Source organism: Canis aureus, chromosome 5 (genome assembly GCF_053574225.1).
Source record: "Canis aureus isolate CA01 chromosome 5, VMU_Caureus_v.1.0, whole genome shotgun sequence".
Lineage (NCBI taxonomy): Eukaryota > Metazoa > Chordata > Mammalia > Carnivora > Canidae > Canis > Canis aureus.
The window spans coordinates 11,465,476-11,480,251 of record NC_135615.1 but is presented as its reverse complement, the minus strand read 5'-3'; the positions used below and the strand labels follow the sequence as shown (position 1 = coordinate 11,480,251).

The window sequence follows — 14,776 nt, the reverse complement described above, 5'->3', positions numbered from 1 at the left end:
TTATCTATTTTCCAGATATAATTCTATTTGACAATATCATCAGGGACTGGCTGGCTTGTCCATTACATTAGCTCTATTAAAGATCTAATGTAAAGAGTGCAGCCCTGCTCATTTTTAAGACCCACCTTCATTTTCTCAAGGCATAGAAAGGTAGAACACAGAAACATAAAACTGAACATCCAGACAAAATGCACAATTGTTTATATTTGTATGAAACAAATATTTCTTTTTTAAAAAGATTTTATTTATTTACTTGATAGAGGGAGTGAGTGCACAAGCAACGGGAGCAGCAGGCAGAGGGAGAGGGAGAATCAGACTCCCTGTTGAGCAGGGAGCCCGGTGAGCTCATTTCCAGGACCCTGGGATCACGACCCGAGCCAAAAGCAGACACTTAACTAACTGAGCCACTCAGGGACCCCAAAACGCATATTTCTAATGTTGTCTGCAAACATTCTACAGTTGCATCATGTAAGGCACTTATTCAAACACCAGATTCCTCAGGTCCAACCCTAAGTTGGACATTCCCAGAAAATGGGGCTCAAATCTACATTTTAATTAATTTCACCATTGATCAATATGAGTCAGTATTCTAGATACTATCAATGTATCTTGTTATTTTTCCTTTCAATCTTGTAGGGTGAAAAAAAATTGTACTTTCTTCTTTCAAAAATAATATCAGGTATGAGAAATGAAAATGCTTTAACACTCTGATAGGCTTCTTATGCATTATATTATTTTATTTCAGTGAAATATTTGTATATATCTTTATTTACTCTTTTAAGGGCTTACATTTGCCTCATCACCAAGACTATCATTTAAACTATGTTTATAATCATAAATCTGTCTAACAAGTGAGCGTGACTTCAATAGAATTAACATAATTTCAGCAAGAACACCTGTTTTCACAGGCTTTCTCTTAACAAGTAATTCAGGTAGGTTTTGTGCACACAGGTATCAAAAGAAACATGAAAATGGGCTGAAAGCTGAGTTATACTGTTGGGTGAACTTTAAATCTTTAGGGATTTAAAATGAAGCCAGTTTCATTGGCTTCAAATAACACCACCGCTCATGCACCAATGATGGCCAATCGACCTCCGCTTGCACTCAGTTAAACACAAGCTGTGTAAACAAAAACTGACTCTCAGGTGAAAACAAACCAAAATTACTACCCACCTACGAGACTAACTGTTTCTAAGTCACCGCATTCATAGAGAACCACAGGGGGGTAATGTCTTTTTGTTTAGAAAAGAATGAAGACAAAAATGGAAACCCTTACTTTTTGAAAAGAGCTGCAACCTTCCAGAAATCTAAGCTTTGCTTGGGTTATGTAATTATATGCTGCTCAGCCTAATGACTGCGTGAAGAGAGGAGAGAGGCACAAAGGCAGCAGGAGCAGGACTCTGAATAGGGCCCCATCATCCATGTAAATTGCAAATTAGAGGCCGGCATATGTGACTCAAAACAAATATTAAGATTGACAAGAGCTGCAAATTCAAACAAGCGGACACCACAGAGCCACCCAGGAGAACAGCACGGAAGCTCTGTCACTAGTCAGATCTTCCAGAATAGCCCTGCAGAACAGGGCTTTCCGAGGGGAGGCCCAGGGCCCCAGACTCCTGGTCGTGGCTCTCGGCAAGGATACCCGACCTTGGGGACCCTGGGGACAGGGCGACGGCCGACCCAGTGCTGTGCTCCTCTTCTTCCTCCTGACCTGCTGTGGGGGCTGAGAGACGCTCGCCTGGTTATCTCTCAGGGGCCTGCAGGACATCTCTGCCCTGTTCTGCAGTCTGTCCGCACCCAGGAAGAATAAAAACAGTGCATGGCATAAGAGAGGTTTGGCAGTGGGCGGCCAAAGAATAGATGTGCTTTTTTCTATTTCCAAAATAAATGCAAACCCTACACCTCACTGTATTGGGACAACGGACTGGCCTCCACTCTTCAGGCTGTCTTCTCATGACAAGATGGGGTTCTGTGCAATACTGTTGAGTAAGAAGAGAAAAAGGGACTCCTGAAAATCATTGGCTCAGGATGGGTACAAGCTCAAGGGTCAATGCTTGACTTTACCTCAAGGATCAATGATTGAGTTTACCTCATTTTATTTCAATGTTTTGTTCCCTCCTGCATCCTCAGAGCATAGAAGGGGAAAGCAGGACTAGAGAGATGGGAAGAGGGAGGACAAGGGGAAGAAAGAAGAGGAGAAAGAGGAAGAGGAGAAATAATAACACCACTCATCAACTCCATTTTCGGCCATTTGTTATGGACCAGGTAGCATATTAAAGACCTAACATTCACTGCCTCACTCAACATTTCTTAAACATATGACTATAGGGATTTACACCTGTTCCACCACACTCTGTCTGCTGTTCTTCTGTTTCAAAATTTTTCTTAATTTTAACTATTTATTCTCATTAATGACCATTAGAATAATTCTAGTAAGTTCCACAGAGGAAACAAATGGAACTTTAGTGGGCATTGTACCCCACTATAAAGTGACTTAAGGAAAAATCTCTCAATACTATTTCAGTCTGTTCCTGAGAGAATAAGGTATATTTCCTCATTTCTTTAAATCTTTTATTATACATTTCAATGAAGTTTCATCATTTCCTCCTAGAGGTCCCACATGAGACAACAAAGTAATTATCATATGATGATCATTTCCTTATACATTGATCTTGTATCCAAAACAAGCTGCTTCTTCTTTTTAATAATATATGTCAATAGTCTTCTCTGCAAAGACTGATAGTGGTTTCTTCCTCAAGAACACCTGAAATTATTACCATACATTCTTGATCTCTTCCTCCTTTTTTTCCCCACTAAATATTTCCTTGGACTTTTCCACATATCTGGGTCATTTTCCTACATTATGCCTCTGTAATGGACAAATGTAATTTTTGTATCTGCCTGGGGTTTTTTACTTGGAAACTGCCCCTCCCTCCATCCACGTGATGTGGTGGGGCTGTCCAATGCAGCCTACCTTCATGGTGACCGGAGGGGCCACATGACCAGCTGTCCAATCAGACATCTCATCCCTTTGGAAACCATGCTCAATAAGAGAGCAGACATATACCCCAAGGAGGGCCAGAGTCACTGATGCGTCTGAGGCTGGGGGAGAAAGAGCTGCTGTCCTTCCCTCTGAGATCAGCTGCTGTGGGGATGATTGAATTTTGGAAAGACCAGCAGTCTTCTTGAGACCACCTAGACAGAGTCTGTCTGAAAGCAAAGCCATGAGGTGGGTAGAGAGGAAGAGTCCCAAGGACTCTGTGAGCCTCTGGATCCAGTTATACTTGAAGGTCACTTGAATTTCCAATTATGTAAACCAATAAATTCTCATGTTTTACTTAGCTAACTTGAGATGGAGTTCTGTTGCTAAATCTGGAAACGCCTGACTAACAGAGTCCCCTTTCACAATTTTCCCTGCAGGGTCAAATCTGTTCTTCACTGCCTCCAATGAAGATATAATTCTATCAAAATTTGTTTCTGAATTTCTTCCTTGTATCACCATGTCCACTTTGTCCTTCAGTTTGTACTTTTATCATTTTATTGTCTTTTAATCTCGGCTTGTTCCTTCTAATCTACATTTTTTGCATTTTTTTTTACATTTGTGCAGAGGGTTCAATGTGCCAGGCATCGTTCTGAACACTTTATATGCACGAACACATTAAATCATCATCCCACCCTTGTTATGCTGCATTGTCTGTATCCAACCAGACTTCATTAGCATTCCCTCCCAAGACTGGGATGAGGTATCCAGAATCCCCTTCCTTGTATTGTTCTGAGTTAGGCTTGGCCAATAAGAGATTCAGATTTAGGTACTTGGAGATGCCAAGATAGAGAGGTGAGGGGACAACGAGGATGCCAGCCACAGACAAACACCTGTCAAGGAGTTAGGGCTGGTGAGCGGACTTAAGGAGATCACACCCAACTGGTCCAGAACCATCATACCCTTTGCTACTCTGATGAAGGTTAACATGATTCCTGGTGAGAAGAGACTAGAAAGGTTATACATCTTAAGTTTGTGGAACAGAAGGGAGTAGTGTAGCCTATATTTAGTTATAATCTTGAAGCACTAGTGCAGTCATTCCCAAGAAATACTTTTATCATAAACTCTTACATTAGAGAAGCCCCCAGGAATTATCAGGCACATGGACTGGAAATTCTGTCTTAGGCTGGGCATGCTATATGCAAAAAAAAAAAAACTAGCAAAGCATTAAATTGTAAACATTATTTTTATGAGAGAATGTAAACTTTTATATATAAATAAGTGCAGGATCTGATATCCATCAGAAGGCAGAAAAGTTTTCAGTCTCCTAAAAAGTGCAGTAAAACACAGAGCTGTATCTTTCTCATTATTATTATTGTCATTATTGATTTTTTAAAAAAGCATTTAGAGCTGACAGAAGTTTTACTCTTCTTGAGTTAATTTTACCACCACCACAATCTTATGAAGAAGGCAGAATGGGTATTACCAACTATTCTGTCTTGGAGATGGACAAAACACTAACATATCTATTTTAATACTAACTCCCAAAGTGCTGTTATCATAAGTCACATCAGAGAACCACAAAGAACCATGACTGCTTTTCCAGTATCGTTTTACTGATTTATCGCTAAGCTTTTTCACTTTCCAATGGAAAAGAAATTTCATCTCCTGATAAGTTTTTATTACCATTAAGAAAGTATATATATCATTCTTGAATATTAAGTCTCTTGTTTCCCTTGCTGAATATTTCCTTCTAATACACATTGAATTGATTACCAATATGGTGTTTTGGAAGAGTTTACCACTCCAATTTCATCACAAGTCTATATGGACCACATTACTTACAAAACCCAAGATGGAAGTTCAAAATTTGTTTGACTTCTTTCAGAACTATTGAGTTTCATGTCTCTGATAAGATTGATGAGAACTAATAATGTTACTGGGGTTTTTGTTTCAAGCCCATCTTTAGGGGAAAGTAACGGGATAGATTATCTCCAGTTTCTCTAATTTCATTAGAAGAATTTGGCAGGGGTACATCCCTTAAAATACAAAAGGATTTAGATTGGCTGTTTTTAATCACTTCTTGATTAGAGTATCAGCAAGATAGGTAGTTCTATGGGTTCAGGAACATTTTGAACATGCCCTTCTGACCTAAATACTTCTTAATATAAATTTCATATGGAGTTGGCCCTTCTCTAAAGCTAGCCCTGTTAATATTTCAAATTGGCCATGAAATCATCCTAACCTCTCAAATCACCCTTTAAAATTGGAGGAGGACCAAAGAAAACTCATGTTTTATGGAGCTGCTCTTCTACAAAGCCCTTGACATATACCATCCCATTTAATACTCATGAGAGCCCAGTGAGGTAGACATCACTGCCCCACTTTACAGATGGGAACACTGAGATTTAGAGATATTGAGTGACTTGTCCAAGATCATCCAGGGAATATGTAGTCTGACTCCAAATTCCTTTCCTACTATATGCTACAGTGGAGGGTATTCAGATAAATGATTTTCCCCTGTTCCTTGCTCCCTGAATTTGGCACAGGGCATGGGATGGCAGCGACAGAAGAGACGAGTGCCCCTAGAATAGTCTTCCTCTCAAAATCCTCAGTTATGCAGAGGTGAGAATTCCGTTGGCCCCAACAGAAGTCCTCTCCAAAACCTCTTCTGCTTATTCATGCCTCCAAAGACACAGGGAGAGAATGATTCTGACAGAAAAATCCTGCCCTTTGGCCCAATGATAAATGTTCTCATAAAAGTTTGAGCTGAAAGAAGGTAGAAATTAAAAGGTTTAAATTGCAGTTGCCCCAGTTCCTTGGTTCTCTCACAGATATTGGAAAGCCGCTCTTGGTAGAAACATAAAAAGGTAAGCCAAGATGCCGACATGCACTTTCTGGGTAAATCAGATGTACATGTGGAAACATATTTTATTTTCAGTAAAATCAGGTCATTTATAGGCATCACATAGAGGGACACCCCACATTACGAAAGGGTAACTCTACCAGCGGATTCTCTACAAAGGAGTTGCACCGGACTGAAGTTTTGTGGGAGCCAGAGTTTCATCTTTTGTGGACACACGCTAGCCTCACCTATGAACCAGGAGAGGTACTTGCCTTTCTGTGGCTTCCAAGACCTGTGTTTAAATTTCATATTGTAGGGACAACAAATGTATTATTCTAAGTGCCGTGACTCTAGGGGAATATCAACTCCTTCGCAGGTAGAATACAAATATCATTCCCACTTTAAATCTGAGTAAATAGTCTTAAACACTTTCTAAATCCTATTATATGGACAAACTTTGCATGTGAAGGCTGAGCCAAGTAGGCAGAGGAGTGTAAGTAAATACATTCTTCTCCCATAAGTACACAGTATTGAATGGAAGAGAAAAGGCCTTTATCCTCTATTCCCTCAATCCCTCAATCAAAGACCTTTTAAAAGAAAAGGCAGAGTTAAAATAATCACCCCAGTTCTATGATAAGGAACTTCCGTATTTGAATTTCATTGAATTATAGAGTTGGAGAGGGCCTCCCGAGGGTCCGTGTAATGCGCTCCCGCCCCTCCCAGACCACCACAGCCGCTTTCTTTCCTGCAGTGCCTTGAATCTCTTGATCTAAATTCTGATGATCACCTCTTTTGCCCCACATTTTTAAAATTTCACTTAAGGGACGCCTGGGTGGCTCAGTGTTGAGTATCTGCCTTCGACTCAGATCATGATCCCTGGGTCCTGGGATCGAGTCCCACATCAGGCTCCCCGTAGAGAGTCTGCTTCTCCCTCTGCCTGTGTCTCTGCCTCCCTCTGTGTGTCTCTCGTGAATAAATAAATAAACAAAAACTTTTTAAAAATTTCATTTAAACTCTTGACCAACAACCAATGACTTTTAAGAGGGAGATAGCAGGACATAACAGAAAGGAGTCTGACTCTGTCTCCTTTTCTTCATCTACAGGATAGGACTTTGTACAGGGACTTTGTGAGAGTTGGAAATGATCAGAGTCTGGGCACAATTCCTGCTGCGCAGCCCTGCTAGCTAAGTGGTAGTTATTATGATTATGACCGTCATTCTGTAAGCAAACCGTTCCTCCGAAGCATCCCCTTAAAATGGCCTTGCTGTAATTACAGACGTGTAGCTTTCTCATCTCTCATCAAGGTTAAACCATCTTGGGAAATTGTCTTGGTACTGGCATATGTTTACACATTGGAGTTAAAATGTAAAATGTTGTTCCGGTTTTACTTAAGCATCAATCTATTGCAATTTAATATCAGATAACTATCGCCATTCTGGGAAGAGACACTGCAGAGCAGGGGCTCTGGGGACACAGAGTCAGCAAAGCACCATTTGGTGAGAAAACTAAATGGGTGACCAGAGTCCCTGCAAGATGACAAAGGTGTTTCAGGTACTCTCCAAAGAAAGGGAGTTTCTTGGCCCAACAAAGGCATACAGCTTTATCCCAACTGATGGTAGCCCATAAAGAATCTAACCAACAGTTCCGTACATTCCTCCTGGACAGCAAAGGACTCATAATGGGGAGACAAATAAGTTCCCACTGAAATTTCAGGAAGAAATTATTCTTCTAGGCCACCAGGATAGTGGTGGTCATTGAGCAAGCACATGAAAGTTTTGATGCACCTGCTAACTTACAGCTTTATAATCTGCTAACTTGTAACTTATAAAAGAATTCATTTTCTATGGGCTTGTTTCCTTTCCCATGGCTTCTGCTGCTAAGCCAGCCTATAGGCATCAACTGCTTTCCTGTTCTCCAGGGGTCTTGAGTTTGTTTGCTCTCCATACGCATTCCAAAAGAGACAGTAGTGGGATACTATTTCACTGGCATTTGTGAGTGACCCTTCCTAAGGCCAGTGATTTCTGGTGCCCTTTCTCCCAGTTCTTCTACAGTTCTATACTGGAAACTACAGGAGCTTCACCGTCAAGTCAAGGGCACTCTAAGAAATGCCAATAACCCAAAAGGTCCAAAACAGAATTTCCAGTATCTGCAGGGATGTGACATTTTAAAGGCATTCTGCAAGGTTTTAGTGACTTTTGATAGAATAATTCAGATGAACTTATGACAATGTTGATTTTTTAAAAAGAAATTTTAAAGTCCTTTTTGAATAGGAGTGCTGTAATATTTAAATTTCAACAAGGTATCCATTAGCCCTGATGTGGGTAACTACAATTTTCCAGCATGAGAGATGGCTTCCTTACATTACTCTGGTGTTTATTGACCTCCATGGCATGTTTGATGTCAGGTGGCTCCTTCATATGGGCATAATCTGAGAATCCTTTGGCAGCATCATGTTTCTGCTTATAGGCAACCTTTAAAAACACAAATCATCGTTAGTTTCTTCAAGGGTATAATAAATTCTTACCTGTTAAATTTCAGTGTTTTACTAGGAGTTTGTGTACTTGAATCCCACCACTGGTGGTCATAATTGCCTAAGCCTCTACAAGAGAATACACTCTATGCTTTAAGATTAGTGCTTCAGGTTAGACTACTAATTCTGGCTCTTTACCATTTATTTCAAAAGTCCTTGACCATATACACGCTGAAATCCCCACTCCTATTCAACTAGCTTAAATCTCGGCTACAGTTTTAGGAAACTTTCCAAATCTCTAGCTTTTAGGGTCATAAATGTCCAAGGTTTAAATCTCAGAAAAGCAACTGACAAAGTGGGGGAAATGACCAGACATTTAAAGGTGAATTTTTCATTTTTTAATTAATCGTTATGACTTTCTGTAGGCGCAGCTATAATATAACATAAACCTCATTAAACACCCTAACCTTTGGGAGAAAATAAAACATGCTGGCAGATTTCTGAGATATGTCAAGGCCTGTACTCTGTGAGGGAAATGAGCATTATGCCAATGTCATCCATTGCCACCACTTCAATTTGTTCCCTCCTGGGATGGAAAGAAGGTGCAAGAATAATTACTTCAAAAGTAGAAATAACCAAACTCAACAACGGAGATAGAAAAAAGAAGATCCAGAAGACAGCAAAGAAATTATCCCTTTATTCTCAGTCTATTCCATTATCCTATGTATTTCCTTCACAATTTCCAATTTGTTTTATTTTTGTAGAATTACTTATTTTCTGCCTTTCCTCACTAGAGCATAACTATCTAGCTCAGTGAATGCTCAGAACCCAAAATAGTTCCTGGCACAAAGGTAAAGGTCAATAAATATTTGCTCAATGAATGAATGAAAAAGAATTAAACAGGAATGAATAAATAAATAATTTTAAAAGTAATTTTAAACATACAAGTTTTATAATAAAAAGATATTAAACAGAGTTAGAATAACTTGACACAAGCAAATCAAGGCAATTTAAAGAGAAAAATTAGAAGAGTATTCACAAAAACAAAATAAGATCAATTTTTAATGGAAAGGAATAACAGCTCAACTTAAGGAAAAACTTTTTACCAATACTAGCTCTTTGAGAGCTATGCCTATATCTTCTTACACATCTTTTAATATCCTGTGCCTATCATAGTGAATGACAGAGAGTAGAAATGCAATAAATGTTTAGTGAATGAATGAATAAATGAGTTTATTAGATATTCTCATGAACTTAAACCCTTCATGGGCTTTAATAAACAGTATTAACCATTCATTTAACTTAGATAATATACTTGCTTAATGGATTAAAGGGATATTTACAAAACTAATTTTTAAAAATAAAATAATCAAATCTTACCATAAAGAAAGAAAGGCATCTCTTACAACTATCAATATTTAAATCCCCTCTCTGGCTCCCCCACCAAGTTCTTCTTGAAAATGTTTACTGAAACTGCGAGGAATTCACATTGGGGGGTCATAGTCTCTGAATTGTGAAAGCTGTGACACAAAGCTCACCCCTTAATGAAGCCCCAATCTGGCCCCGGGTGGCCAGGTAGGAAGAGTCTATCTAGTTCACCAGATGGAAATTCAGATGTGGGAGCACAGCTGTCAATGACTCCCATTCCTCCACACAGTAAGGTCCTGAACCCCTGTACCCCTAAATGCCCTCCTCTGCACAATTTCCAATTAATCTTCACTCTTTCTTAAGATGTCCAGAATGTTCCAGATATGGTCTGACCTCTCCTAATTAGAACTGTCCAATTTAGTCTGGGTTATGATCTTTCATGTGCTATATGCTATTAGTCATGCATCCACAGATCATAGTGTTTTCCTTTTGATAGCTATGTTGAGATTTCTATCACCTAGTGCCCTTAAGCCTTGTTCAGTTCTGCTCAGCTCTGTTCTCACACCCAATCCTGCATGTCTAGTTGGTTGTAAGGACTGACATGCAGCACCCCCACGTTATTCCAGGATCACTTATCTTGTTAGTCTGTCCATTGATTTATCCATCAGGATATCTAATTCTCATGAACATATCTTTACATTTTCACCAATTAGTTATGTTAAACAGGAAACCCATTAAGGACCTCCATTTAAGTCGGCAAAAATCATTATGTCAGTTCCATTAGATTCTATATCATAATTTTGGGGAAAAGGAGGAGGAGTTTAATGAGTGACTAGGTCTATTAAGCCAAGAAGAGACCTTTATCAGATTTGTTCCTTCTTTTAAATAAAAGGAGATAGCATATACCTAGCTCCTTTTTGCTGGGTGCCTGGGTTCATTTGTGTAACTTGTGACTTCATAAACATAACCAATGCAGCTGATCATTTATTGGGTTATCATAGAAATGGTGAGTCATGAAGCACAATTAAAAAAAGCACTCTTTCTTTAAAAGGCTATGTAATTTTCTACTTGCAGCATTAAAAGTCATTTCATTTATAGCTGCAACGAAGCACCACTTTAGAATTAAGATTACATCAAATTGGAGGCAGCTGAACTTTAATTTATCATATTAATTTTCATCCTTAAAATAGCTAATGGAAAATTGTGTCAAGCTAATAAATTTTCTGATAAATTTGATTTCTTAGGATTTGTCATTATTTTGTAGCATTTGCCTGTATTAACACTGTTTTCTTCATACCTTGAGAATCAAGGTCACTTTGGTACTGGACACCTAACTAGTGATGGACACTTGCAATAGTCTTATATACTTACATATAAATGTGTTTATGAAAGAAATAAATATATTCATCTTGTATATTTGATAGCATAGTATATTTTATGTCATATATATGCATAAGATCTATATATACATTTCTAACTTCAGGATATTTTATAACTACTGTATAGACACATATATAACCACAGATATTTTATAACTACTATATAAACACATATATATATATAACCATAGCATAGACACCTCTGGAGCTCCTGAAGCAGGACCCTGGAGCCACTACGGATAAAAACCTAAGCTGTCAAACATCTCCTGAATTCAGGCGCTTAAGTAGCCGGTATTACTTCTGTGATAAGAGATTATTTAGCCTCTGCCTGAAATAGCCCTGGTGAGAAGGATCTCATCATTTCATGGCATGGTCCAACCATTTTCAGAAATTTTCTTTGTGGTCTTTATTTATAAAAATTTTAATGGGGATATCTCACACAATGGCATCCTAAAATCTCCATATTGTTCTCTTTTTTTTAAATGACTTCCCTTCAGTCATTTTCTTCAAGGAGCATTAATCTAGCTCACTTTGCATTATCATTCTAGTTTGGATATAAGCATCTGAGAATGTTTACAAACTGACTAGCATAGCATTTTGATCCAATGTCCTCAGTTTAGGATACTTTTCAGTAGAACCCAGAACACTATGAAATTCCACAATTTGTATACTACTCTAATTTAAATTACCACAAATCTGATACTATTTGGACAGAGTAAAAGGTGAGTTGTTTAATTTTCTCAGACACTGTCAAATACTTTCTTGCTAGTCTTATTACCAGGTAAGCTAGGAGAACTGCACTTTAGCCACAATAAAATTGATTTACACAAACCTCAAGAAATGTTATTACACTGCATTGAAATGTTATTATATTATTCTATTGAAATAGATATTTTATTCAGGATGCAGGTGTTTCCTTACTAACAAGTTCAGTGACTAATTAGGACAGTGGGCAGTGTGGGGAGCACACACCTGTCTTCCCCACAGGGCATAATCTACTGTAGCATAACACATGTTAACAACATAAGTGACAACTTATTCTGGGGGGAAAAAGATAGATTTCACAACATACAGTATGGATTATCTTTCACACTAAATCCTGCATTGCACATGTTTGTGTACTACAGTTCTGTTTCTACCATAAAAAGGTAAGAAAACGTGTGCATTTTCACAGCAAAGAGGATGTAGATACCTGACAATGTTATCTTTCCAAGCATAAAAATAAGAAGAGACTATTCTTTCTTTCTTACACAATTGTTTGTCACATATCAAGTGTTGTGTTGTACATATTTGCTTTATAAAGTAGTCCATATATTATCAGCAAGTGGCTAGGGGACTAGATGTTGGGAGGAAAAAAATAGGGGGGGGGGATATATTAGTCATGGTCAGCCATGCAAAATCCTGATATTATGTATTTTTAGCCTCATGTTGCACAGCTGAGATTAGCTTACTGCCAAGTTGAGTACACAGCAGACGTTTACATTTGTAATAATAAAGTACTTAAAGATGTTCTGCAAAGGAAAACGACGCTCAGTCTTTTTCAAGAGCACTTTATTTTCAGACAATTTTAAAATTACCTAGGTATCCTCTAGGATATTGAAGAGTCTGAAGGAAGAGGTAAACTCGTTTAATAAGAAAAAGAGTGGCGGAAATGGTAAGAAAGAGGTGATACAATGTGTGATCAAGAACCCACACTCTGAAGCCAGACTATACGTGTTCGTGTGGGGGATCTGCCATGTTATCAGCTGTGTGATCCCAGGCAAGTTACTTAACTCCTCTGTGCTTCAGTTTCCACATCTCCAAAATGGGGCTATATCACAGAGTAGTTAAGGGGATTAAATGATATAAATGTATATGAAGTGCATAGAATAGCACCTGACACACAGTAAACATTTCTATGTGTTCACTATTATTTTTAACCTAAAATGTAGCATGAGGGATACAAACTATGTAAAGGAAACATTTTTTTATAAAGGGAATCAACAAATACAACAAAATCGATTTTACCAGTATTTACCCTGTGTGCTGAGGATTGTACTAAGCTCGGGGGGTGGGGGGTGAGCAAAGAACAAGACATAGGAGGTCCCTGCTCTGAGGGGGTCAAGTAACAGATTCATAAAGTTAAAAAAAAGCCAGGACGCCTGGGTGGCTCAGCGGTTGAGCATCTGCCTCCCGCCCAGGGTGTGATCCCAGAGTTCCAGGATGGAGCCCCACCTTGGGATCCCTGAGGGGAGCCTGCTTCTCTCTCTGTGTGTCTCTCATGAATAAATAAATAAAATCTTAAAAAAAAAGAAAGAAAAAGAAAAACTGCTATGAAGAAAACAAAACGAGTGAGAAAGAGGTAAAATAGCCTACTTTGAAATTCTATTTTAAGAAATCCAACAAATTAAATGTACTAAGTATTTTTCTGCCTAGTGTACCAAAGGGGGAAATTACTCTTCTGGATTCAAAATGAGTTTAGAGGATGACACTTCTTAAATTCGCCTGCAACTTGCAATCACTAAAATGGCCACTTCACCTGAGATACTGGAAATGAAAACCATAATCCATAGAAAAAGAAATTCAGGAACCCCTTGCCTGACTAAGAAAGCACAGACCTGCAGGTCTGGAATTTAACTATTAACTCCTTATGGGACTTTGGAGAAGCTACTGGAACATTCACCACTTAGAGATCACATGCCATTTCAGAGACGGGTTTACTATCTGCTGTCAGATTTTAATCTAAGTAAGCTGTCCTAGTAAGATTCAAATTTGTTCTATCAATAGTTGTGAATGGGATTAGGAAAAACAGCATCACTTGACTAGCAAATTTACCTCTCCTTTTCATTTTCTGGGATCCACCAGTGACTATCAGGAGCACATGAATCAGCTGCTTCCAATTTTCATTCAATATGTAATACCCAAGGTAAACAACCTTTTCACTATGTTTAAATATATTTTTATATATTAATATATTTTAAGAAGCTAATTATATTAAGTCATATTTATATATATAATTAATAATTTAGGAAACCCACACCTCACTCTGAAGCTGCATAACTTCTCTTGCGAAGACACTATCAATTGTAGCTGGCATCTGCTTATAAAGAGAATTGGAGAGGTTTGCCTTAACGGTGCCTTTGTATTTTGCCTAGAGAGGGGGGAAAAAGGAAAAAAATTAATAAGCATTACTTTTTTTTTACTATGAATATTGAAAGAGAATAAAAGAAAACTTTCTTCAGAAACAGAATTAATTTAAAAACCTGAAGACCATTTTAACCTTAGATACTGGACTGAAGAACATATTCTGAAGAGAGATAAATCCAATTTATTACATAAAAAGCTTTAAATGAGACGCTCAAGAAAATAATGACTACTCTTCTATAACCTATGCAAATTTTTAAAAGAAAATCTGTTTGTATATATTGAGAGTTTTGGCTGTTTGATCCGCAAAGAAAAATCTGAGAAAAACGAGACATTTGAGTTGTTCCAGAAAATACAAGTTGTTAGAATGTACTGCCTAGAACCTGAATGCAAGGACAGCGCTCCTGTATTCAAATCTTTTTAACCTCCTTCTACCACGACTGACTGCAGCGGTTGGGGGGTCGCGCAGGGGGCGAGGGTATCTTTTTGCTCTTTCTGTGCCTTCTCACCTCCAATCTGCACTGTCTCGAAGTGCTCCCCAAAATTCATTACTAATAAAGAGAAACGCTCTTTCACCATTTCTCTTAGGGATATTAGGTTCAAAGTAACAC

The 14,776-nt window shown here is 38.3% G+C and overlaps 1 protein-coding gene across 11 annotated transcripts in view; it reads right to left on the bottom strand.

Moving 5' to 3' along the window:
* The window catches only part of NEBL (nebulette), a 343,159-nt gene that overhangs the window by 86,521 nt on the left and 241,862 nt on the right, over positions 1–14,776 (bottom strand). For 9 of the 11 annotated variants that reach the window (XM_077896873.1, XM_077896875.1, XM_077896874.1 and 6 more), the window contains 2 exons: positions 14,062–14,172; positions 8,186–8,296 (listed from right to left, as the gene is read on the bottom strand). The exons of the other annotated variants lie outside the window; for them this stretch is intronic. In XM_077896873.1, coding sequence (XP_077752999.1) covers positions 8,186–8,296; positions 14,062–14,172 — 222 coding nt within the window. The remainder of the gene's footprint in view (positions 1–8,185; positions 8,297–14,061; positions 14,173–14,776) is intronic. 11 annotated transcript variants of the gene reach the window in all.